This window comes from Pyrgilauda ruficollis, unplaced genomic scaffold (genome assembly GCF_017590135.1).
Source record: "Pyrgilauda ruficollis isolate IOZ18807 unplaced genomic scaffold, ASM1759013v1 scaffold165, whole genome shotgun sequence".
Classification (NCBI taxonomy): Eukaryota; Metazoa; Chordata; class Aves; order Passeriformes; family Passeridae; genus Pyrgilauda; species Pyrgilauda ruficollis.
In genome coordinates this window covers 1,673,772-1,700,203 of record NW_024515320.1, presented here as the reverse complement: position 1 = coordinate 1,700,203, position 26,432 = coordinate 1,673,772, and the positions used below count along the sequence as shown (strand labels likewise).

Below are 26,432 nucleotides of genomic sequence, written 5' to 3'. Positions count from 1 at the left end.
AGGGTGGCAAAAAGCTGCTTCCAACATCACTTTCTTATCCTGCTAAATGCCACCTACCCAGCCCCTGTACTGCACTGCTCAACTCCAAAAGGGCCAACAAGAGGAACTGCCTCTAGCCATGACCACACACACCAACAGGAGCCAAAAATCTGCCTTCCCAGCATTTTCACCCACTGCTGAACCCAGGCCTTTGACCAATGCTGTACCTGCTCCCCAGGGCCAGCGTGACCAGCAGTAAGCTCCTGCCCAGGAGGCTGCTTTATTCTGAATAATATGAGTGAAATAAGAGACATCTGAGACTTTGAAGCAAGTTCTCACAAGGAAAAGTAAGATGTAGATACAACCAGCTACACAGCAACAGACCATGAGCATTGTGGTGAAATTCAGCCGAGTGTTTGGGGTCCATGGTTCAGTATTTGGATGGGATTTGTGAGATCCTCAGCACTGGGGTGTGTTTGCTCTGCAAGGAGCTGTGAGCCAGCATGCAGTTCATTCACTGCTTCCTACTATTCATCCCTGTTCCAGTTCTGTAAACAGCATGAAAGGGAAACAGCAATCAGTGGATCTGGGGGTGGGGAGGCAGGAGGAGCAGGGTTCAGGTTTTCTGGTGTCAGGAGGAACAAGCAGAGGTGCTGTAGGACAGAGCGGCTTGGCTGGGGGATGAAAGAAGCTGCTGAAAGGCTGTCAAAGCCCTGGGCCAAGACTTTTTCCCTTCTCCTTGGCAATGTGATATCACAGCCAGAACCAGGAGTGATGACCTGATGCCTGCAGATGTCGTTTGGACAGACTGAGGCACAGAGCAGAGGCAGCCGCTCTGCAGGGAGGGAGGGCAGGAGGGAAGGAGCCGAGCTCAGCAGCCAACCCCTCTTCCCTAGCCCGGGGCTCTGCCTTCAGCAGCAGCTTTAGGCTCTTGCTCCACACATCACCCCGCTGTTTACCAGCTCCCACTCCCCTCAGGCTCGGGGGGAGTTTGCTGCCTGTCCCTAAACAGCCATCCCAAAGCACAGGGATGTTTTCCCACAGCGACACAACTCCTCTCTCTCCCTCAACAACCACCCATTCCATGCTGGTTTTCCACCAGGTACACCCAGGATGTGCCCAAAACATCCACACACACACACACACACCCACACCCATGCCTTCCCCTCAGCCCTTTCCCTGCTGCTGCATCACCAAGGCTTTGTGCACTGGGACACAGCAGAAACCCAGGACGTCCCTCCTCGCCCACTGTTGCTGTTTTGGGCTGCTGACAAACGCCCACAGCGCCAGGGGCTCCCCGCTTGTCAGGACAGGACCTGGCACTGTGGGTGTGGGAATTAAAAGGGTGTATGTGTAAGTTAAAAATAAAACTATTTCTTTTATTTGTGTCAGTGCAGAGTCCAAAGCTCCTACAGTGAGATGCCAGAAAACGCATGGGGCGAAGGTGGGTGGGAAATGAGGGGGGAGAGAGTGTGTGTGTCCATGAAGGGCTGCAGTGTGGGGAGAATGGCCCTGCATATATCCCACAGCTGGACCTGAATTCCGTCTCCTCCCCACTGGTGTTTTGTTCACTACCCCTGAGATAAAGCACACAGGGTCCAAGGAAGGGCTCTCAGGGGATAAAGCCCCTTGCATGACCCATGAGGGACTTGGGGGCCTCATGTCTGGGTCTGCCATAGACCACCCATGTCAGAGCAGCTCCTTTCACCTCTGCACCTGATCTGCAAATGGGTGCAGAATTGCACTGCTGGTCCCTAAAATAACGACAGCTCTTTATCAGCTCCCCTCTGAGGGAGGCTGGATCAAAGTTGGTCAAGGCCAGGCTGGACGGGGCTTGGAGCAGCTGATTCACTGTGAGTGGCACCCGTGCCCTTGGCAGGGGCTGGAGCAGGATGATCTTCAAGGTCTGTGCCAACCCAAGCCATTCTGGGATTCCATTCCATGATTCTCTCAGCAGACCATCACCTGCTGGGGTTAAACTCCAACTTTTTGGTTCCTAAATAAACAGGAACACATCTCCAAGATACCAAGACCCCAAACTGCTGTGTGTAAGGGCATACCCTGGCTGAATGGAGCAGCTTGTGCCGGAAGAGAGACACAAAGATTTAACAACTGAAAAAGCTGAGGGATGATTTCCCATCTCCACCTCAGGTGGGAGGAGGGAGGGACAGTGGTGGCAGAGGATAAGGACCACATCCTCTCGCTGCTGCTAGCACAAACCCTCCCTCTGTGCAGCCCCAGCACCTGGGGCAGGGTGAATCTGACCCCGCAAGCACGGTCCTTGCTTCCCGAGATTCCCACAAAGCCCGTGGGTAAACAGCCCCCACTGCTCCTTCAGACCCCCGGAGCACTCACTGAGCTTCACCCGGTGCAGGGAGGCAAGGAGAGGCTGGAGGGAAGGCTCAGCCACGGCAGGAATGTGGAGCAGCACCTCCATCAGGTCCAGGAGCCGGAGCTGCGTGCTGGATCCCCGCGCAGGCAGAGGCAGCGGGCCCGCAGGGAACCTGGCTGGCTTAGCAAGGCAAACCTGGGGACAGAGCTGGCTGGCAGGGACTGCTCGGGAGCGAAGGAAAAGGGTTTCTCACAGGGCCCATTAGCAAAGATCTGGGCTCAGCCAGTGACCTGGAATGCGGCTGGGCAGCGGCGCTCCGCTCCTCCCGGCCGGGCACGCGGGCTCGGCAGGCTGCGCCTCCGGCCGGGGTTCCCTGATCCCGCCAGCCCCGGGGGCTGCCCAGATAGTGCCGCTCCCTCCCCTTGGTCACTGGCATTAGTGGTTTCTCTCTAGTGCCGTGCCAATGCGTTTTGGGGCCCTGGGGCAGCAGTAAAGACGTTCTCCTCCCATCCCTGAGCAAGTCCAAGTGTGTTTAATCGCTTCGTTTTCCACCTTGCCCGATCACTCCCCGCTCCCAGGCCCCTCCATCCCTGCCTCCCTCCCTCGCTTCCCCAGCAGCTCAGGTCGTGCTCAATCCTCCTCGCACTCAGTTCATGTCTGCAGGGGCAGTTCTGAGCAGACAGGGCTGGAATAAGCTCTTGGCCTTCATTTGCAGGTGCCCTCATCCCTACGAGTTCAAACAGCTTTTTTTCCTTTCTACTTCAAAAATAACAAGTTTCCTCCACCTCCATTACAACCAGTTAAATCCCCTCTGATAACCATCTTATTCTCTGCTGCACAACTTCCCCCTGCTGCAATCACTCAGAACCTCTTATTATATTAATTATTTTTCTTGCAGCACTGCCTGAAGGCCCCAGCCGAGCTCAGGCCTCGTCACAATAGGTGCTTGTGTGTGTTCAGAGACAGCTCTGGCACCAGAGCTCCTTCAAACTGTCAACCAGCAGGACGAACTTAGAACATCCACATGTGTGCAGGGAACATTTTGCACATTACTGAAAGGAAACCAGCGCCCGCCTGAAACGGGGTGACTCACGGAGCAATATTGCACTGCTCTTGCATGGGAAGAGCCTCGTGCACAAATTCTCTGGCCTTGAAGAAAAGCACCCAAAATCATAGGTCTTAAAGTGCCAGTTTTTCAAAATCCTGCTACAGCAAGTGTCAACATTGTTCAGAATTAGGCTGACTAAAAGAAAGAGAAAAGAATATATATGCATTTGTTAGCAGATTAAAGCCCTCAGCTCACAGTCCCCCCACCTTCCAAAATACAATTGCAAATACTATTCTTAAACTGATAATGTGATTTTCATCATTTAAAGGGTCTGGCTCATAACATCAGAAATGTGGGACCCTGAGAAATCTGCTTATTGCCTCCCTCTCCTCCTGCCCAGGAGCAGGATTGGGATTTTTGAGACTATTGCTGCAGCTGATGAGGAATAAAATGAAAGTGGCCATGAGTTCTCAGCTTATCACAGCTTCCCTGAACAGGCTGAGACATCTGTTTTTAGACCAACTTTGCATCATTCCGGTTTTAATTTTGGCAGCAGTGGCTGCTGCAGTGCACAACAAGAGTTAAAAGTGGAGCCCCAGTGAAATAATCGTGGGCTCATCCGGAGGAGTCACAGTGACCTTGCCTCTATCTGCCAGCCTACCTCTATTTATACCTAATATGGATATAAAATCCATGACTTTGCAGATAGTAAACTGGAGCCTCCCACAAGCATGTGGCCTGCTAGGATGCTCCCGAAGATTTAAAGGAATTATTTCTCAGGCCTTAAAAGAACCCAGTGCAGTCACGTTGCCTGCCCAGCCTGTGGTGCAAACAGCAGGACCATGTGGGCTTTCCCTGCAGCCATCCCAGTGCACCTCCACTCCCATCCCAATAACTCTCCTGCAGCTCCAGCCCCAGGCTTCCATCCACCATCCAAAGATGTATTTATTGACATATGAAACACCCCATCTCTCAACAGATTATCTAGGGAACCATGGCATCTTCAGAGAGAATGAAACAAAAAATGGGCCCCGTGCCTGGAAAAGGGAGCAAGGGAAGCACACACCATCAGCCATTCCCTCAAACAAACCCAAGGAAAACAGTCCCAAAGGGAGGAGCTGAGGAACAAAGCAGCAAGGAACAGCACAGAAATAGGTTGTCTTCCCTCTGAGGTCCACACCAGGGACATCTTCAGGGAGTGTCTAACGAGCAGGGTCCTCCAGCTAAAAACACTCTGCCTTTAGTTCAGGCCGGATTAAGCCACGGGACAGAGACCAGGAATTCTGCAGGCAACCTTTGTGGCCTTACAAGTTTCAGAGAATTTACAGCCAACAAACACAGCTGGATCATCAGATCTGAATCCATGTGTGTTACAGTCATTTGATTTCACCCCGTCACTCCCAGGTGGAGCTCAGTCACTTCCATTTAAGACGTCGGAGTTGGAAAATCCTCCCATGGCTCTCCCAGCTCATCCCAGTATGTGATTCAGTGCCTCGCTCTTCATCTGCATGGGTCAAGCCTCAGCCTCCAGCCCTTGCTTCTCACAGTGCCTCTCCCTGTTTGCAGCAATCCCTTCGGTTCCCAGGGTTCCATAATCCCCCAGGCTGTGCCATCTCCAGGTATTACCAGTGTTTGTTGCTCCTGGATGCTGAACTTCACATTTGTCTGGGCCAAAATCTACATTGCCACACTTTCTTTTTCACTTACACAGCATCCCAACCAATAGCAGTTATTTGTCTGCCAGGCTTTTATATTTACTTCCAGGTAATTAGTTAAAATTACAAATACAACCTGCACCATTTCCTCGCCACCCTCAGAGGGTAGAATTCCTTCCCAAGATCCCATCCATCCCTGCCCTCTTGGCCTGGCACTTCAGGCCCTTGCCCACAGTCTCTCCATCTTTCCTGTTGGCTCCTTCAGGCACTGGGAGGTCACAATTAGGTCACCCCGGAGCCTTCTCTTCTCCAGGCTGAACAATCCCAGTTCTCCCAGTCTTTCCCCACAGTGGGGCTGCTCCTTCCCTCTGATACCCCTGGTGCCTCCTCTGGCCTCTCTCCAGCAGCTCCAGGTCCTTCAGTCCAAATCCACAGGGAATGCACAGCTCAGGGGAGCAGTAATGGGTTTGGGTATAGCTGTTTATAACTGCTAACAACTTCAAGTGCAGCACTGAGGGGGAGGAAGAATATCCTCTAAAACCTCTAAAAAGAAACACACTCCTTTGCATGATTTATGAACTGAATTTGAACTGATCAGGGCGTGACCTTTTCCAGGAAGGGGCATCCACTCCTAACGCAGAGCTGGAGCCTTTACAAGCACCACCAATAAAGCCTAGAGATGAAGAGTGATTTATTAGTCACCAGCAACTTTCGAAGCATCTTTATAAGCTCCAGGAGGTGGGTATCCAGCACCACGAGGAAAATGCAGCTCCAGCAGCCTGCAGTGCAGTACAGCAAAGTGCTGACAGCCAGAAGGCACGAGAGCACGGCCATCCACAGCTGAATTTCCATAAACTATGTTCCCATTTAGTTTCAATCTCAGTTAAGCATTGCACTGTGGGTGGGCTATAGGCTGGACTCTCGGAGCAGTACAGACACAGTGCACATTGCATCCAGCTGCCTACAGAGCTGGCATGCCAAAATTTGCGCCAGTCTGACTTCCAAAGGGAGGAGTGGGGTGGGGGGGAGATGAGGAGAAAGTTTATTTCTTACTGGGGGGTGTGTGGGGCTAGGTACCAAACCCTGCTGGTTTGGAGTAAAAGAAGGGTCAGCAGTGCCTTGCTGGGTCAGAACCTGCTGAAAAATGGGCTTTTCCCAGCAGGTCACTCATGGATCAGGGGTTCCCCAGCTCCACAAGCCTCCCCCTTTCAGCTGCAGCATCACTTGTACCTCGTGGCACATCACCTGTCACCTTCAGTCCACTTGTGCACCCACTATGTGCATTTGCAAACCTGCACCTTTGTAATTTCTTTTGCATTGCTCCCAAACTCAGAGGGAACCCAATAAAAACAGCTGGGAAACCAATTCCCCCTCCTTTGGAGAATCATCCCTATGAACTCTCTGGAAGAGTTGAGTTACACCATCACTGCTGTTTCCACTGCTGGAGAGGGACTTTGGACATGGGCCTGGAGTGACAGGACAAGGGGAATGGCTTCAGACTGGAAGAGAGTAGGTTTAAATTGGATACTGGGCAAAATCCTTCCCGTGAGCCCGTGGTGAGGGCCTGGCACAGGCTGCCCAGAGCAGCTGTGGCTGCCTCTGGATCCCTGGAAGTGTCCAGGGCCAGGCTGGACCAGGCTTGGAAAAACCTGGGACAGGGGAAGTTGTCCCTGCCTATGGCAGGGGGTGGCACTGGATGGGCTTTAAGGTCTCTTCCAGCCCAAACCATTCCATGATTCAATGGTACTGGAATGCTGCTGTCTCCGTAATCCTCCCTTTCTCTATCTGTTGCCTAAATTCATATTCAAGGTAGATTTACTAAGGCATTAACTTTCTCCTGGTATTGTATTTATGTTCTGATAACACAGCAGTGTCCTTGTCCATGAGGCACAAAGGACTGGGAATATATTTCAGTATTTTCTCTCCTTATCAGATTCAGAATATCACCAAAGTCAATATTGAGGATCACAGTGGTTTACACCTACTAGTGATTCCATAAGATATCAGCTTCTGGACAGTAAAACATCATTCCTAACTTTCTCAGGGATTTGCCAGTAAGAACTGGGGGCAATTTGAAAATAGCAAAGGGTGGCACAAACACTTTTGGAGTCTCCCAGTCTGTGAAGGGCAGCCTTCCCCTGAGACTCCACCACCACGTGAAAAACCAGTTGGGAAGGATGGGCTGGACTCCAGTCAGAGTCCTGGCTGCACACCACATTCCCTGCACGACTTATCCCTGACCTTGCCTACAGCTTCTCCCATCCCTGAAATGGGAATTACAAACCCTCCTAGCTCCCTGCAGCCCATCTGTTTAGTTTGTAAACTCTCCAGGGCAGAGGCTGGTTTTTATTTGTGTGTACAGCACCACATACAGCCAGGTCCTGCTCTTGGCCACGGCTCCAGGCAGGATTGGAACACAAAGCAATGACGGTATCTTGATCAAACACGAACAACTCGGATAAACAATAGAAAAGCAGCTTGATATTTTTTTCCCCGCTGTCTCTGCTTTTCCGTGACTTGTTTATTCATCTCAAAGCCTCAGCAGACATCTAATCAAGCTGTTAAAGAGGCAGATTTGTGGTCAGTCAAGCACTTGGGGAGTTGTTAAATGTTCAAAACCAGTTCTAGTCAGCAAACAGCTTCTTTTTTTTTTTTTTTCCCTTCTCCTGGGTAGCGATATGGTTTCCTTACTCACTGTATACTCCAATTACAATTGGGATACAAGTTCTCTCCTAAAAGGTCTCATTAAGTTTGGGTAGGGACACCTGCCTTTTTCAGCCCTATCTTGTTTGCACTTTTTGGTCCCAATCCAAATCACGCCACAGACGAAGCAATGATTTCAGCAGGCTTAAGAAAGAAGGAAAAATGTGATAGTTTCCAGATGAGTGTATTATACTAAATTTAACATGCCTTTAGGTACTTAAAATTTCCACTTTTCCCCCTTCCATTTATGCAATTAGAAATTAAGCGGCAGGAAACCATTCCTACTCCAGCCTCAGCTGGGAAGGGTACAGGCTCCTTCCCACAGAAGGAAAAAGGAGACCTGTCATCACAAGAACATATTTTGCACAGCTTACATGGACAGGTTCAAAAATAGGTTTGGGATAATACATCTTTAATTAAATAAAGCAAAACAGATACAGACTCTTCACGTGGTAGTTATTTGTGCATATACATATATACATATACATTAACACAGGCAACAAGAAGCAAGGCAGCTGTGAAGAAAACCAAAAGGTTTTACCCTATTTAAAGAGCAATGACAAATTTAAATTCCACTTTTAGAATTGTGCATTTTTTCCACGCTCACCCATGTTGACTTGAACACTTTTGTTCTGATTGTTGTCACTCTAGCAGTAAAGGACACACTGGGAATTGATACCTACAACGGATATCTCGGAGTCCCAGGGCCAGAAGAACCACCTGATCACAGGCCACGCAGCCCATGGTAAGAATTAACTCTAGGAAGTCCCATTTGAGCTGCAGCAGAGCATGTAAGGACAGGATGACTCGTTACCAGGGACACCAAATAAAAATGGAACTCATCATCAGCCTGAACAACAGAGCAGGAGCTGAAGCTTTCTCCCCAAGCTGACAGTCGCTGTGTGCGGTGCTGCCACCACCTTTGGTTCTCCTGGGTCTTACCCAGGCTGGTGCTCCTCTCTCCAGCAGATCCCACTGGCTTCCCAGACTGCAGCACACACACAGAGAACTCAATAAAACTCCTTTCCAAACCACAGAGGAGCTATGGCTCCAAAGTACATAGTTCAAATTAAAAATTGGGGCTGGATAAAATGATTCAAAATTGGGAAGAAAGATATCCTGTTTTCAATAAGCTGTTTTGACCTGACTGATGAATGCAGTCCGGCAAGGGAGGAGGTGGAAAAACAAGGACATGCTGGAGCAATGGTCCTGGATGGTATCATGCTCTGACAATCTTAATGCTGCTCTGGCACTGGAGCTATTTTATTTCACAAGTCCTTTGCTCCAGGCGAGCTCCTCAGCGTCTGTTGATTCTGGGCACAGCTCAACACGTTCCTCCAGAGTGCAGGATCCACAGAGCAGTGCCCAGGACAGGTGTGGATGCAGGGCTGCAGCAGCACGCACACCTCAGGCCTGGAAGATAAGGAGTTTCTCAAGCCCTCTGAACTCCAGCTTACCCCTCAGTCCATCCCCTTCCTTTCCTGGCATGGTTTAAAAAACAACCATCACACAACTTGTTTTCCTTTCTCCTATTTGCTGTGTAAAATAGGAGGAGCTGTTCTGTCACTTTCCATCTACCAGCACTCACCGTGCAGCACAACAGGCTTTCAGTAAAGGCAAGTTCTGCATCAACCTACGCCATTCCCTTCCCTCTTGAGACATGCACTCACTCCTTGTGCTACATGGACAACACACAAGTGTGGGACAAAGAAAAGAGATCCTCGAGAGTCATCTCCATAGCTAGAACACGGTGCTGAGTAAAGAAGCAGCGCAGACAAGCTTCTGAGCCAGGGGAAGAGCAGCAGACAACGTGCCAACAAGGCAGCTCAAGGACTGGGTGGATGTAAAGAAGGGAGTGCCTGGAGCAGTGTCTTGCCAAGGCAATGAAGAGCTTTAAGTAGTTGTGACCCACTGCCAGACACTGAAACCTCTCCGTTTCTCCCACAGAAGAGGGGTGCAAAAACAATCAGCCGAAAGGGTAAGCTGAGAGCCAGATGGCACGAGGATGTGTTTAACTCACCCTCCATCCTGGGAAGTTTCAAACAGGGTCACTCCATGACCCAAAGCTACAAGAGACAGCAGGGCCTTGCTGCATCCATCACACAGTTTGGATTTACCCGTTTGGATTCTGCCTCTTCTGAGAGGACAAAATTCCAATTTTAAAGGGCAACTGTACAAACAGGACATAGGAGTATTTATATTCCTCTCCAAACACCGACACAAGCAGCAGGGGTCTAGTGGGTGATTTATGAGGTGGGAATGCTTCTTTGAACTGGATGGTGGATGGGGGTTGCTCTCAGGAGTGGGGAGGAACAGACGATGGCTGGCTTTGCTGAGGAGCTCTCCCAGTGGCCCAGGTGGTCCCAGCTGCTGGCTACTCCAAATGAAGTTCTCTCCTTCCATTCTCCCTCTCTCTCACTCACATACAAAGTCAACACACCAGAGAAGGCCATTTTTCTTTTATTTATTTCCCAGAAGAGCTCTTCCTCGCACTTTTCAGACGCGATACAAAACAAGCAACAGAACTTTGTTTCATAGACAGAAACAGTTTGTTGGAGTATAAAGAGTTACTGGTGATCGTTACTGAAGAATGTTGGCTTATTCCAGGGGCACTTCAGTATTCCTGAGGAATAATCATTGATTTCTCCTTCCTTCCCACTGGGATAGTCTCAGCCATTAGTCACTGTTCCTGTAAAGCAAGAAGGCTTATATTATTAAAAAGCCATTTGGGTTCCTTACATGGAAGGTGCTGCAGGATGTAAAGCAAGTCATGGAGCTCTGTAACATTTCCAGAGGGTAAGGGAGCATTTTCATCCTTTGCTAAAGCAAGAGACTGTATATGGAGGAATTAAGCAGCTATTTTCATGCCAGAAGTATGCCATGTTTTCAGGCATAACCCTCCATTCTGATAAACTGGGTACTTCAAAAACCCCCACATTACTGGTCAAGTTAACTATTCACAGGCTGAAGAGAAATCAGGCTGAAATCAAAGCCACAAAGACCAAGAGGAAAGGCTACAGTTGCTTTCTTGTGTTCTTGCACATGAATACAAATCCACATTCCTATCAAAGTACAGGACTGGGAAGTTTGGGTGATAATACAGGCTAAATAACCTGAAAACTAGGATATTTTCCATTTTGCAAGGCAATTTAGGTTGTGTAAGTCACAGCCATAGCATTTTAAGCGTTGAAATAATTGTAACATGTTGATTTTAAATTCTGCTGAAGTCACAGTGAAAACCACTTGGTCAAATTACTTAAAAAGCCTCAGAATATTCTGACCACAAATTAGAACCCTTCTGCACTGTAAGTATTCTTTTGGTCTAGATGAGTGGCTCCTGCACTGGTGTTGGGGTTTCATGATGGAATTTCTAACCCAAAGGATGGGCAGTGTGATGATCCAAGTTACAGCCACAACAGCTGCAAAGTCACCATGACATCTCCTCATTATTCAGTATCTTGGAGGTCCTCTGTCCTCTCTCATTTTGACTCAGAACTCAGAATTAAGAACTTGATCCTGAAGAATCAACAATCCCAACTGGGTAAAGAGCTGAGTAACCTGGTCTGACCTCACAGCTAACCCCCATGACCTCCCTGCAGTCCTTTCCAACTCGAGCTCTCCTGTGATCCTGTGAACTTGACAGGTTCAGAAAACTAGAAATAATTTTGACCAAGTTAATCTGTGTTACATTTCCCTCTAATAAAGCCAACTTTTTTTGCAGATTCTATCATTTTGACAAGTTAGCATTTGAACAGAACTCAGTTTTGTAAATGAAATCCTACAAAGTTTCATTATAACAAACTTTTCTAGGAAAAAAAACAAACAGATGAGTGATAATGCAACAATATCTTCCATGTTCCTAACCAAGAGAAATGAAATAATTTTCTTGTAATAACAACCCTGGAGCCATTACCCAGGACATGACATTTGGGAGGGAATTAATGACATTAACCATTAGATAGCTTCTTCTGTGTTTTCCCTCTCTCAGCCTCTTTGTGCCAGAGAAAGTCAGAGAAGACAGTGCACTGCAAAGTATTTGTCTTGTGCCATGCAGGCACCTAAGTGTCCTTCCAGTTACCTCATGCTCCCAAGGACCACCCTGCTCCAGATTAGTCCTCAATCCAAAGAAAATCCCTTCCTAGGGTGACTGGACTCTGTTTTCTGCTGCCCAACATCCCTAGCAGCAAGCATCCTTGAATGAAAAATGCTCTCTCAGAACACGTGAGCAGTGCATTTCTCACTCACATGAAGCCACAGATATGTCACTCCAGCTTTTTTTTGGAGACATAAACTGAAGGAACACCCTCAGGATGGTGTGGAGTGCTAACACATTTTAATGTTAACACATCCAGCCAGAAGAGCCACAGAATTTTGATTCTGGGCAGTAGCTGGCAATGCTGATCAGCTGCATTGAAGTCAGTTTCTCTAAACTGCTCTCCAAAGATTTTATTTGTTGGTGAATCTTGTTACTATTTGCCTTTAACGGGCAGCTGGAGAGAATATTTGTAAGCAGCTATATCTGGTAGGGCTGCAGAAGGCTGGCAAAAGCTCATGTCAGTCAATCAAGGAGAACTGGGCTCAACTTGCAGCTCTACAAGCACCAGGAGAAGCCTGGAAATGCCTGCAGGCCTCCTGCAGCAGGCAGAGGAGCCATACAGGAGGGATTTCTGCACTCTGTGTCCTGCATGAGAAGCTCCTGGCAGAATATTTTACCTCAGTACTTTCTGAAGTGCTAAAGTAACTGTAAATATGTCCTGGTGATGCCTCGCCACCAGTGGCACTGAAACCATTTAACCAGGCCATGGCTCTCTGGATCCAAAACACACACACACACATTCCTTTTGTTTCCAGGTGCCACAGTGATAAATTACCATGAGAACAGGCCCAGCTCTGACACATGAAGAAATTAAGAAAACACTAATGGAGTCCGTTTGTGGACTGGTGCACTGCAGCCAGCCATTTGTGCACAAATGGTTCATGCTAATAAATCTATTCTTAAAAATTTTACTTTAGTATGGTAAAATATTTTAAAGTATTTTACGTCAGTGTTAATACTGAACTCACTGAAATTATCCTCTTCAAAACTGCTTACAAGGTACATTTTTCCCCATACTTACTACATTATTATGCAGACAAACAAGCCACAAAACTTACAAGTGATCAGTGTTTTCATATTGAAAAAAAAAAACCCAAAACCCAACAGAAGATCAAAGATCTACTTCCACAGGCAGATCTCCCTGACGTGCCTGACGTGACTCTCAGTTTCTTCCCAGCTCGTGTCTTTGAAAGTCTGAAGAACCTTAAATATTAGTTTAGTTTTTCTGCTTTTCTGACATGTATTTTTATTGTGTTTTCAGGTTGTGGGAAAAGCTACCTGCAGGATCTGTTAAACTAATTCCATGTATTCAGTCTAGTAAATTTACTGTTAAACACACCAGATATTAAAGAACAGGGGAACATTCCAGCTTTGGCAACACAAGTTTCTTCCTACTAGCACACCTCTGGGAAAGGCAGAGGAATATCCATGTAAATGCATAATCTGATTTATAATAAAGCAGTTACCAACCAATGGTAGCTAGCATTGTGTGTTGATTTTGCACAGCCTGTTTTTTGGTAGCGGGGGGGCCACAGAGGTGCCTTCTGTGAGAAGCTGCTGGAAGCTTTTCATGTCCAGCAGTCAATCCCTGCTGGCTCCGAAGAGGGACATGCTGCTGGCCAAGGCTGAGCCAATTAGAGATGATGGGAATGCCTCTGTGATAACAGATTTAAGAAGAACATCAGAACAAAGGTGCACAGCTTTTCTTCACCAAGGTCAGTGGAGAAGGAGGGGGAGGAGCTGCTCCAGGGGCTGGAGCTGAGATTCCTCTGCAGCCCTGGTGAGGCCAGGCTGGAGCAACTGTGTCCCTGCAGCCCATGGGGATCCCTGGGGGATGCAGAGATCCACCCCCAGCCCCTGGGGATCCCTGGGGATGCAGAGATCCACCCACAGCCCCTGGGGATCCCTGGGGATGCAGAGATCCACCCACAGCCCCTGGGGATCCACAGGGGATGCAGAGATCCACCCCCAGCCCCTGGGGATCCCTGGGGATGCAGAGATCCACCCACAGCCCCTGAGGATCCCTGGGGATGCAGAGATCCACCCCCAGCCCACGGCAGAGGTGCTCACACTGCAGTGGGTGGATGCCTGGAGGAGGCTGTGTTCCAGTGGAAGACCTCTGTGGGGAGAGGGTCCCTGCTCCCAGGCTGGAGCAGCCTGTCCTTGGAGGACTGCACCCCATGGAAGAGTGACCCACGCTGCAGCAGTTTCAGGACTGTTTACCCATGGGAGGGACTCATGTTGCAGCAATTTTGGGAGGACTGCTGCTCATGAGAATGGACCCACACTGGAGAAGTTTGTGGAGAACTGTCTCCCGTGGGAGGGACCCCAGGGTCTCACAGGGGAAGGACTCCTCTCGCAGAGCAAGGGAAGAAAACCTCGGGTGATGAACTGACCAAGATCCCCACCCTCCTGTCCCCCTGCACTGTCAGTGGGAAGGAGGGAGGGGCTGGGAGGAAAAAAGGGTTTCAAGGCCTTATTTTACTTCTCATTATCTTCCTCTGATTTTGTTAGTAATAAATTCACTGTGCAACTTTAAGTTGAACTTGTTTTGCCCTTGAAATGTTTTTCTCACGGTCCTTATCTCAACTCATGAACCTTTTGTTAATTTTTTCCCCTCTCCTCTGCCCAGCTGTGACAGGGGAAGGTAATCCAGGCTTTCCTGGGTACCTGGCGTTGGGCCTGTGTCAAACCAGATGTGTTGATACTTACTTTTACAAATTTACCATGGAGAAGATATGGAGACTGGAAGTCGTGTTGACAATTGGAATAAGCCATTCCTAACCCCATCCCTGACCCAAATGCAATAGGCCATGTCTTTCCTGTGGAAGAGGCAAGTACAGAGGAAAAGGTGAAGTCAAGGAAAGCTGTTTGTTATATGTTGTTCTATAAGCACCAAGAAAGAACAAATTACTAGAAGATTCATTCTAGACATTTTCAAGTTTTAAAATCCTCCAAACCAGCCCACCACTGAATAAGAGTAACAGTAACAAGTGTTTAGAATTTAAAAGAGAGTAATGTCTGAATTCAAGGTATTACTGAAAGTTATTCTGTTTTAAAGCACAGCTGAAGAACTAGAAGGTGTAGACTGATGTCGAGACACACGGCTCCAGTGATTTGGCTCAGGCTCTCCTGCCATTCCAGGATGTGAGCTGAGCACAGGAGGAGCTCAGGGAGGTGCCATGGATAACAACCTTGTTACACAACAGCAAGAAGTTTTGGGAACTCCATTTCAATGGAAAAGACAGGCCAAACAATGGAAGAATTGGTCTAACAAGCTGATTAACTTCTATGTGCCTCAAAGGCTTCTAGCTGCACCTACAACAGATGGACAGTGGGAAGCCAGGCAGACAAGATTAATGCAGTGTACTTACTTTTGAAGAAGATGACTGAGAAAACAATTCCTAATCCAAATCCAGCACCTGTAAGAAGAAATGCAGCAGGTGAGAACAAAGATAAAGCAAAGTAATGGAAAATTATCTAGTTCTTTACAGTAAGTCTTTATTCCAACTGAGGAATATCAGACTGTGAACATCAGACTATGACTACCCAGCTACATGTTATTTCAGACACCAAAACCAGAGAGTTATTACATAACAAATCTGAAAAAAACAATTCTTGTTTTCTTAAGTAACTGTAAGCAGCTAATTCACATTAGAATCTCAACATATGTAATAAGTACATTATCAGAAATATCTGGGGAAAAAAACCAGACTCTCATCCTAGGGAAAGTTCCTGAATTTCTGTCACCATCTACAATGTGGAATTAAAATTTATTTGGCTCATTGTCAGTAAATGAGAAACACTTTAAATGAAAACTTATTGTGTCCTTGAGCTTCAGATTCTGCAGATGAATATCTCATTGTATTTCGTTTATCTCACTACTTTAAGTGCTTCAATGTGTGTCCCGAGGGCAGCAGAACTTTGAAGCTTTGTGTTACCCTATACCTTACAAAGAAAGCTCCAGGCTGCTTATCTTTCACATCCACAACATTCATTATGGAGCATATTTAAACACATTAGGAATGAATGACTTTTCACATCCTTATATTATACACAGAAATAACTGCAGCAGTTGAAACAAAATTATTTAGCGCCACTAAAAAACCTCAGCATATTTAAAAATAATTTTTTGCTTTCCTTGGAAGGTGAGCTTATGATTTTGTATAAGACATCAGGCAAGTCTGCAAAACTCCTCTCAAGATCCAACAAATATCACAGTGAAAACTTGCAGCTGACTGGGCAAATTCTACCTTTAATCATGTCCACTGAAGAGAAGAATTTTAGATAAGGCACGGAAGTACAAAAGTTTGAAAAAAGAAAATAAATCAGTCATGCACATCCTCATAAAAAAACAAACCAACAGCTTCAGGTTTATTTTGCAGCAAACACATCCTGTTATAGGTTTCAATTCCCTCCTTTCAATACAAGAAATTAAATATTATGAGTTTGTTAATTAAAATACATCCTTTTTTCATATTCCTAAAAGCATATGATGCTGTTGAACGCATTAGTAAGTGGGATGAGTACAGAACAATGCCAAGGAATCCTGTCCTCTCGTGGCATACAGGATGCTGTTTCTTTTTTTTTAAGTTTCCTTGTGCTCTTCATATTTTTTCCTTGTAAAAAATATATTGATAGTTTCTATTGAAGAACAGATTACTCAAAGAATACTTGACATCCTCAGTACATTAGGATGCACCACCCTGTACTTAACTGAGCATCCCACATTTTTTGGTGATGATATTAGGACATAGGTAATATTAGGAATATTACCTGAATATTAGGACAGAGGTAAGCAAACATGATCTGAGCAAAGCGCCCCACATTCACTCTCTGTTACAACTCTACTCTCTGTATTTACTGAGAGCTGGAAAAGGCAGTTGGTTTGAAAACCCTTTGCATTTTACTGCAGATTTTCAGTTGTGCCAGAGGTAACTACTTTACCAGGTCATTACAACTTTGGAGTAGGTTTACAAAACATGCAGGAAGAGCTTTGACCGCCCGCCAAGCAATCCTGACATAACTCCCCCAGACATTTCAGAGCCCGAGTGCTGCACTGAAGGTCAGGTTTTCACCCTAATCATTTGCACAGCTAAGGGAAAATCTGGGATCCTTAGGTGTCTGCTCAGAGCCTCAGGGCTGTGTGCCTTTCAGACAGTAAGAGACACTCCTTGGAGCAGCTCGTTCAGAGCCATGCACTGAGCAATGTTCACCCGCAGCCTGGAAGAGACATCAGGCCTCCCTCAGAGGCACAGCCCACCCTCTAGCCCCCAGCCCGCTCCCAGCAGAGCCTCCCTGCCCTGCCTGTGCTGTGGTCCAGCTGCTGCTGGCTCTCCCAGTGCTCATGCCATCAAGGGCAATTACTGTCTGCCAGGATCCATCCCGCTTGGCGGCCTGGCCTGGATCCTCTGCCAGCCCGTTCCTACAGCCCATACTGAGCTGGTTTGCTTTGGGCTGTTCAGAGCTGATGAGGACTTGGTGGGGATTCTCTCTGCTCAGACAGCACCAGGACTGTTTGAAGTGCCCAGCTCAGGAGCCCTGCCACGAGGGAGCAGTCCTTGTCCTATGCTTCCTGTCCCTGGGAAGACCCCCTCTGCCAATCCAAACAGCTTAGCTAATCAATGAGAAATGATTTACAGGATGACAAATCCTGCATCATCTCCATGCATAGCCTGGGCAGTTTCTCATGTCACCACATTTTCCATTTTACCAGTCAAACCCACATTCTTCTCACCAGCCTGGTGGTGAACTGCTTCCTGTCTTGTCTTAACTCAACCCGGCACTAAGGAAGCAGCTATAATTAATACAGTTTCTTTCCATTTACTTACAGAAATTATCATTATCTCGTACTCTCTTCACCTCCTTCAGATGTTCTCTCACATTACAGACCCTCTGTAAGGGCTGCACTCACATGCCATCAATGCTGCTTCCTGTTGGCCATGGGGGAAGCTACAGGATACACTTAAAAGGTGAAGAATTTATTATTTATGTCAACTGCAATTCAGACTAAGTCTAAAACACAAACTAGGCCTTCCCCCACACCAACACCACTGTTAAACAGATGTGGTGCAGCATGACTGACTTAGGAAAAACTGTCTTAAGAAAGCTTTTTCTGAAGCAGCTTGTTTAAAGGGATTGTTCTTCTTCATGCAAATGCATTTTTGTGCAATTTTAGAGGCTATCACTGCACTTTACTCCAGCTGTAAGGAGTCTACAGTGACAACGAGTACCAAAAATTGATGGGAAGTCAGCTAAGACCTTGCTTTAAGTAATGAAAATGCTACAGAGAAGTGAAGGAGGAGATCTGACAGCTAATGGGTTCTGGCCTTCTGTGCAAGAAGGCAACTTGAGAAACAAAGCCAGTAAAGCACCTTAGCTTTCCTAATCTCACAGGCAGCTTTGGTCACTCCTCTCCTGACTAAGGCACAGCCTGTGCTCAAAGCCATTGTGATCACAATGCCCTGTCCACTGGGAACAGCAGCTCTGCCCCTCACACCAGCCACTGCATGTACAGAATTTGCTCTTTTCTACTTGGGTTGAACAGTTAGAAGTTGGTTTTAACTTAAAACCAGAGCCTTCAGCTACATTTAATTCCTTAGCCTGTCTGGTTAAGAACCTCTTTCTGTGGGAAGTTTGTCACTCATCTTCATTCCACTAGAAAGTATTTGTGGTTATGTGGTCATTTCCTGTGTCTCCAAGACCAAGGGGGAGCAAAACCATCTTGCCTCGGGAGCAAAGTAAAGCATTTCACTTTAATTCTATATAAAGTTACACCAGAGATAAACAATGGCAGAGCTGATGATGAGTTTTACAGGTTTAAGTTCTCACATGCTCCATTTCCCCTTGAAGAGGCAACATGTCGCTTCAAAGAGCCTCCCACCTGACCAGGGGACGCTCCAGCTGTTCCCCCTAAAGATCAGCACCTCTAGGCCAGGCTTTAACTTCATAACAATAAAACATGAAAGGTTTATCTTACAATAAAAACAAACGAACATGGAAAAGCAAAGGGCTTGATCCACACCAGGCACATTTTCCCTCCCTTTCTTGCCTGACAGACTCTTTGGAGGAAAGGGCCACAGGAAAGAGTACAACCCATTTTTCACCTTCTCTGACAGTTTAAAATGTTTAACTAGAAAAACAGCCTCTTCCACCCCACATTCATCACTCCAGCCTAAACTCATTTACAGTGTCAACAGGGGACAGGACACTTGTGTGGACACCTCAGCCCTGCTCCCCACCATGCAGCACAGCCACACGGAATTGGCATTAGGCAGCAAGCCCAGGCAACACTACTTTTTCTTTCTCCTTTTTTGGCTCTTACACCTTCCAAGAAAAACGTCCTGGTACCTCCAATCAATCTGACACGCAGGAGAGCACACGCTGTATACCCAACAGGACATCATAAAAGTGTCTCAGAGAGAAACACAAATCTTCAGGATGGGCTCCTTCCCCATAAGAACATCTGGGAAAAGCTTTTCTATAAATTTAATCAGCAGTCACTCCAACAGTGATACTATACGGTTCTTTCCTAGGCTACCCAAGTAGCTACAGGCTGAGGCAGCTACTAACACAGCCACACCTAGATGTACTTTGCTTCAACAGCTTGAAACTTAAAATAGAAGGATTAAAATATGCTCATTGACATCTGGCAGATGTGCTGCTGTTACTATAGCAGCTGGAAGGTTTTCAATTACTTAATCCCAAAATGAAAACTGTTCTTTTCCTTTGCCATTCCACACACACTAATACAAAACGGAAAGCTTCGGCCTCCAATCTCACTCTGACAAGATACATAAAGAATTGCTTAGTAAAAATGTGGAGGGAAGTTGCCTTCATACACCAGGGCCTTCACAGGGCAGCACTCAGCACCAGTTCGAAATCCAAGACCATGAAATCACTTATTTACGGAGGGAATTAATTTTAAGCAGACTCTTTGCAAGGTCTTAGTGGCAGGAATCAGATTTTCTTCAAACACCAACTTTGAAGCTTTCATTCCCATCTCCCCTGTGGTGTGGATTGTTTGCAGAGCAGTCAGAAAAATGAGCATGGACACTAGAAGAAAACACAGTGAAATTATATACCAAGTACTCAAGAAAGAAGCAGAAAAAAAGAGTTTTGTTTTATACTAGCATCTGACTGTAGTAACAGAGAAAAACTGGAATAACAAACTATTAATATCCAAATATCATTATATTCAAAAATCCCAACATGCTTTCAGGGGTTGCTTTCACCCTTAAGCACTCAGGGTCAGGTCAAGTGCTGCTCAAAGGTAAACACCAGCACTGCTGCAGAGGCACAGGCAGCAGCAGCAAGGGTCTGTGATGTCCCAAGGAACCACAGTGACGCTGCACCAGAAACTTCAACCTCACACCACAGACTGGTGAATGAACTGTGAGACCTGAGGGCACAAACGTTTTCTCCCTCCTTTAAAAGGGGGACAGGAGTGGAAGCTGCTCTATGATGACATAGCGCAACCTCCCTGTGAAGGTGCAGAGGTCCTGGCACAGATTTCCCAGAGAAGCTGGAACTGCCCCATCCCTGGAAGTGTCCAGGGCCAGGTTGGACTGGATAAGCTTTAGATGCCTCCCACCCCAAACCATTCTGGGATTCTGAGATCAGTGATGCACCAAGCTTTTAGACAAACCAGGACTGTGCTTGCTTTAGAAGCTCCTGGATAAAAAATCAGCAATATTCCCATAACACAGAAAATACCCCTCTGACAGGAAACATTACCTTGTCTTACTGCAGTTACATGTTCTGCTAATAAAAACAGTAACATAGCTGAAAAGAAAGATTTAGCAGGAGTAAACACCACTCTCAGGGCTTTTGCAGCCCAGCTGTGAGGGTTGGCAATGCTGCTGCTTCACACCCACTCAGCACAGGCTGGCCAGTACTGACGTCTGCTGGCCCAGCTCAGAAGCAGAGGCAACTGAGAGCAAGAAGAGTTTCAGGGGTGTCTCACTGGCAGGAGTGAAGAGAAAAGGAGCCTGATCCTTCTCAAACCTCTCGCTATTCATTTATTATCACCAAGGATGTGCCAGCAGCCCTGAAAGAATTTTCTCAGAAAACTGTTTCTGATATACAAAAAAACAAAGTCTTGTTTCCACCTACTGCTGTAAGTTCTCAAGGACCAAAGTTCAGGATATCACTTGGCTACAGTCTCTTTCCCGTGGGCACTGCCACTGCATGCCACCTCCAAAAAAGGCAGAGCTGGCATCTCATCAATGCACTAACGCGGAGGTTCAGGAAGTCGGGGCGTTTTGGGCTCATTTCCCGTGGAGCAGAGCTTAGGAGCTCTGGGGTTTGCAGAGGCTGCAGATGGATTGCCACAGCTCTTCTCTCAGGTTCTCTTGCCCCAAAGGCCACCAAGAGCAGGCTGGCACAGCTGGTGGGGCACACCCCAGCAGGGCACAGCTCCCTGACTCATCCAGAGCCAACCAAGGGAACAGCAGGGCATAATGCACTTAGGAGGAGACCTGGATTCCTAAAGAGTTTCCTGTCTTTCTCTTCCAACAGAAGATATTACCCCCTTCATTTGTAAGTGGATATTGTATTCAGAGCTCTGCTAACATCATAACTAAAAATTGCTGTTAGATTTTGACTAAAAGCCTATTCTCAGAACAGCATTGCCCACCTCTTCCAAGGAAAACATTTTCTGTTGTCTGTACTGCCTCCCTGCACAGCCTGAGCCATGAGCAGTTCATATTTACACTACTTGGTCTGCTGCAAGACACAACTAGTAGAGCTGAATCTTCTGTACAACCAGGAAAAATAACTTGGGGTTCCAACAAAGCTCACACAACAATGCAGCTGTGTGCTCACATAATATCCATGTTCTCCAGCACTAAAAACAAAACCCCAAAGGAGTTTGGAACAAGCCTTCTGGCCTGGTAGCTAAGACTGGATGGCCATGATACAACTGCCAAGCAAAAAAACACTTCGAAACAGGAATTTCAGGATTTTTGTATATTTAGACAAAGTCTAATCCAGTTTTCAGAAAGTGTAATCAAGTTTTATCATTATATAGACTGACTTTATCCTATTCATAACCACGTGAAGGATTATTTAAAAATACTGACATTGCAATCCATACAATGATTCTTTCTGAAATATCCAATCTGTGAAACGACACAAACAATACAATTTCATCCTTGCCATTAACAGAACAGCTATTCAAGCAAGCCAGATGATGAAAGGCAGAAGAAATCATGTTAACAGTTGCAGAATTCAAAGTGCCCTTTTCTCTTAAAAAAAAAATCCCTATTAAATGGAAATTAGAAGCATTTTATTTTCAGATGTCAAAACAGAGGATTAGAGGAAAATGAAATCACTACACTGGGTTATTTACAAGCTTCCAGGCTGAATTTTGGTCAATCACAGACATACATCAAAACATTTCTCTCCTGAAAAAAAAATTAACTTCAACACAGCAAGTTCACACACACAAGTCAAGAAGCAAACAGCTTCCCTAGGATTACCTTCCAGTATCAGGAAAATTACAGCCTTCAACTCATTTAAAACAACAACAGCTTCCAAACAAACCAAGGCATGAGGGCACATAAACCTCCCTCTCTTCCACACTATTCTTTATTGCCTCTCTGTCCCCTGGAAACAGCACATAATAATAATTTGTCCAAAATTACAGCCTTTCAACAAAAAAAAAAAAAAAAAAAAAAAAAAAAAAAAAAAAAAAAAAAAAAAACAAACCAAAAAAAACCCCCAACCAAAAAACTACCTCTGTCAATCTTCTGTGAGTAATTGTCCTTCCAAATAAGGCTGGGGACAGGCACCGAGCTAAGGGCTGGGGACAGGCACCGAGCTAAGGGCTGGGGACAGGCACCGAGCTAAGGGCTGGGGACAGGCACCGAGCTAAGGGCTGGGGACAGGCACCGAGCTAAGGGCTGGGGACAGGCACCGAGCTAAGGGCAGGCGACAGGCACCGAGCTAAGGGCTGGGGACAGGCACCGAGCTAAGGGCTGGGGACAGGCACCGAGCTAAGGGCTGCACACACCTGAAGGACAGGGCTGTCCAGAGGGACCTGGGCAAGCTCCAGGAGTGGCCCATGGGAATCCCATGAGGTTTAGCAAGAGCAGGTGCTGCACGTGGGTCAGGACAGCCCCCAGGATCAGTGCAGGCTGCGGCATGAAGAGATCAGGAGCAGCCCTAGAGAGGAGGACCTGGGGGTGCTGTGGGTGAGAGCTGGACACGGCCCAGGCAGAAACTCCCCGTGCCCTGGGCTGATCCCCCAGCGTGGGCAGCAGGAAAGGGGGGACTCTGCCCCTCTGCCCCACCTGCAGAGCTGCCCCAGCCCTGGAAGGACCTGGAGCTGCTGGAGAGAGTCCAGAGGAGGCACCAAGAAGATCAGAGGGATGGAGCAGCTCTGCTGGGAGGAAAGGCTGAGAGAATTGGGATTGTTCAGCCTGGAAAAAAGAAGGTTTTGGGGTGACCTCATTGCAGCCTTCCAGTACCTGAAGGGAGCTGACAGGAAAGAGGGAAAGAAACTGTTTGCAGGGGCCTGGAGAGACAGGACAAGGGGGAATGGCTTCCCAATGACAGAGGCAGGATATGATTGGATAATGCAAAAAAAATTCTTCCCTGTGAGGAAGAAGAGGCCCTGGCACAGGTGCCCAGAGCAGCTGCGGCTGCCCCTGGATCCCTGGCAGCGTCCAAGGCCGGGCTGGGCAGCGCTGGGAGCAGCCTGGGACAGGGGAAGGTGTCCCTGCCCATGGCAGGGGTGGGACAAGATGAGTTGTAAAGTCCCTTCCAGCACAAACCACTCTGGGATTCTGTGAAATCAACCCCGTATCCACCTCCTTCAGCCTCCAGGGCAGAGGATGTACAGGATTCTGACATGTACAGCTGCAGCGTGGAACAAGTTCTTGTTTATAATTTGGCATACTTAATATTTTATGATAAAGCAACCAATGCTATGGAAATGTAAACATGTCCAGATATGTTTGTCAGACAAACCTGAGTAGAATTTCATACGGAAAAACACTGCTCTGGAGCACTTGACACTTTTCAAAGGTCTGTTATAAACAATGGAAGTTTCAGTTTACTTAAAATTATTAAACATCTTTTCTAATGGAAAAGTATTAGGCAACTAAAACCCCCGAGTTCCTCATCAGCTTTCAAGCACAAGACCACTGCAGCTACAAGAAATAAACATTCACATTTCCCAGATATTATTTATGGTTCTAAAAGAGACATCTGCACCAACATGGAACGAATAACTTTTGTGTCAGACACTGCATTTCTTGCTCTACGTGCTGCATTTGAACATTTGGATTTGTAAACACGTTTTGTGAAGACACAAGCTCTGCCCGGTGTCACTTTGCAGCCGGTCACAGGGTGAGCATGGTGCTGCCACCACAGCCACCAGCACCCCTAAAACTCACAGCACTCAGTGAAACCTCGGCAATGCTCTCCGGCTGAAAACTGAGGCATGTGCATAACTCTCACTTTAAGGAAATAAATACGGGAAAAAACCAACGGAACTGTTCCCCTGCTTGACGAAAAGGCAGAACTACAGGGCTGGGACAGGGACGGCGCTTCTCAATGTCACACTCCACACGCTGTACTAAGTGACACGTGCCAAAGCCCTCAGCGTGTCACGCTGTCTATTGCTTTTAATAAACGCAGCCCCCTCGCACACGGAGCGGTGAGAGCAGCTGTGCACAGACCGATTCCAAACCCACCGTCGCAGCAAAGCCGAAGGCGGCCGAGGTCGCGGCACGCCAGGAGCCGGTCGTGCCTGCCCGCCGCTCATTCATTCCCGCCGGGAGGCCTCCCAGATTGCCTACGGAGCCCAGATTTCCCACGGGAACCTCTTACCTTCAACACAGGGAGTAGCCAGAGGTCAAACACGCCCGGACCGCGGTAAGCCGGGGCCGGGCCGGGGCGCAGAACTGGGAGCGGGCCCGGCAGGGGTCCGAGCCCGCGGCCAAGGTCACCTTGCCAGGCCCGGGGCCGCCGGCTCTACCGGACGCCGGGGGCAGCGATGAGGGCGGATCCTCCGGACACCCTGAGCCCCTCCCGGGCTCACAAGCGCTCTAAGGCGAACCAGGGGCGGCGGGGGACAGTGGGCCTCGCGCGGCGGGGACACGCCGGCGGCCGCTCTCCCAGGCTCGGGGAGCCCGGGGGGACCACCACCACTCTTCCCCGGGCCCTCCCGCTCCGCCGTGTCCGTACCGCCCTTACCCAGCTTGACGGCGGAGTCTGCCACACACCGGTCCCACTTCCTGCCCAGGTCGCCCTCCGACGCCATGTTGCCCGTCCCCTCACCTCCTCCCCCGCGCAACTCTCGCGAGACCTGGTGCTCCACCTATCGCCCGTGCCGGCAGATCTCGCGAGATTTCGTGGTCGTTGCCATGGTAACCAACTGGAGGGTGTCATGGCCGCCGCGCCCGACCTTGGGCTCGGCCCAAAATCCCCTCTTTCCCCGTAGGAGTCGGCCCAAACGCCATTTCCCCCCTAAGACCGGGCTCGCCACGTCCCCAGCCCGTCCCGGACTCCGTCTCTCCGTCTAGAGCTCCCGCTGTGTCCTTGTTAGTCCTCGTCTCCCTCAGGCTATGGCAGCATCCCTCCCTCCTCGCAGGCGCCCGGGTTGGGCCCGCGCCCGCCGCCCCCCTGCCCGCAGGGCTCTCGCCTCATCCATGGTAAGAGCCGGGCTGTGCTGCAGGGCCGAGTTTCTCACTGCAGCGTTGTATACAGCACTGGACACACACTCCCGTGTAGGTTTTCCCTGTCCAACATCCCGCACAGCTCCTGCGTCACCTCAGCAGGAGGAAGAACACTCCGGGAGGGTGGCAGAGCTCTGGAACAGGTGCCCAGGGAGGGCGGGGAGTCTCCCTCTCTGGAGACATTCCAAACCCACCTGGACTCATTCCTGTGTCGCCTGCTCCAGGTGTGCCTGCCTTGGCAGGGAGGTTGAAACGAATGATCTCCAGAAATCCCCTCCAACCCTAATAATTCTGTGATTTTTACTCTCTGGCCTCGGCTGCTCTTCAGGGCCTGAAGTGAGATACAGGTGTGTGATAGCTGGTGTCAATCCCTATCAATATCCCAGGAAGAGCAATCCAGGCCCCACATATTCTTGTTTATTTAGGAAAAGGAGCCAAATAATTTCAGCAAGATCATTCAGTCCCATTCAAGAAGTTATTCCACACAATAGGTTGCTAATGAGAATCACAGAACTGCAGAATGATTTGGGTTGGGAGGAATATTAGAGCTCATCTAGTCCCACCCCCTGCCATGGGCAGGGACACCTTCCCCTGTCCCAGGCTGCTCCAAGCCCTGTCCAGCCTGGCCCTGGGCACTGCCAGGGATCCAGGGGCAGCCACAGCTGCTCTGGGCACCCTGTGCCAGGGCCTCAGCACCCTCACAGGGAAGAATTTCACCCCTATCTATTTCCTAATTTTAGAGGAGGAGGTTATGGGGAGAGTTCTCACTGCCTTGTGGGGCTTCAGCCCATCCTGCAGCCTGCTGCTGCTTTGTGGAGCCAGCAACAACTCTGGATGTCTCCAAACCTACTAGAATGAATTCTTGTGTTGCGAATGGTGTGTAGGCTGCCTGGAAGGCATTCTCTAGAAGCCTTGTGGAAAAAAAACCCGGGTG

General features: G+C 48.1%; 2 protein-coding genes across 2 annotated transcripts in view; one reads left to right on the top strand and one right to left on the bottom strand.

Annotated features, from left to right (window-relative positions):
- Nucleotides 1-10,165: 10,165 nt before the first annotated feature.
- On the bottom strand, nucleotides 10,166-25,153 carry MICOS10 (mitochondrial contact site and cristae organizing system subunit 10). The gene is made up of 4 exons (XM_041463513.1): nucleotides 25,017-25,153; nucleotides 15,188-15,235; nucleotides 14,526-14,635; nucleotides 10,166-10,406 (listed from the first exon to the last, which is right to left on the bottom strand). The coding sequence occupies exons 1-4, from the start codon at nucleotides 25,081-25,083 to the stop codon at nucleotides 10,398-10,400; spliced, it is 234 nt and encodes a 77-aa protein (XP_041319447.1). The 5' UTR covers nucleotides 25,084-25,153; the 3' UTR covers nucleotides 10,166-10,397.
- Nucleotides 24,675-26,432, top strand: part of CAPZB (capping actin protein of muscle Z-line subunit beta) — a 67,454-nt gene continuing 65,696 nt past the window's right edge. The window contains exon 1 of the mRNA XM_041463491.1: nucleotides 24,675-24,695. The gene's annotated coding sequence lies outside the window, so the exon portion shown is untranslated. The remainder of the gene's footprint in view (nucleotides 24,696-26,432) is intronic.

What these genes read in the sequence shown, in the direction of transcription:
- MICOS10 (XM_041463513.1), bottom strand. Translation starts at nt 25,083, where the DNA reads ATGGCGTCGGAGGGCGACCTGGGCAGGAAGTGGGACCGGTGTGTGGCA. An exon ending in AGACTCCGCCGTCAAGCTGG is followed by an intron (nt 15,236 to 25,016) that starts GTAAGGGCGGTA and finishes TTCTTCTTACAG; the next exon opens with GTGCTGGATTTGGATTAGGA. An exon ending in CTCAGTCATCTTCTTCAAAA is followed by an intron (nt 14,636 to 15,187) that starts GTAAGTACACTG and finishes CCTCTTCCACAG; the next exon opens with GAAAGACATGGCCTATTGCA.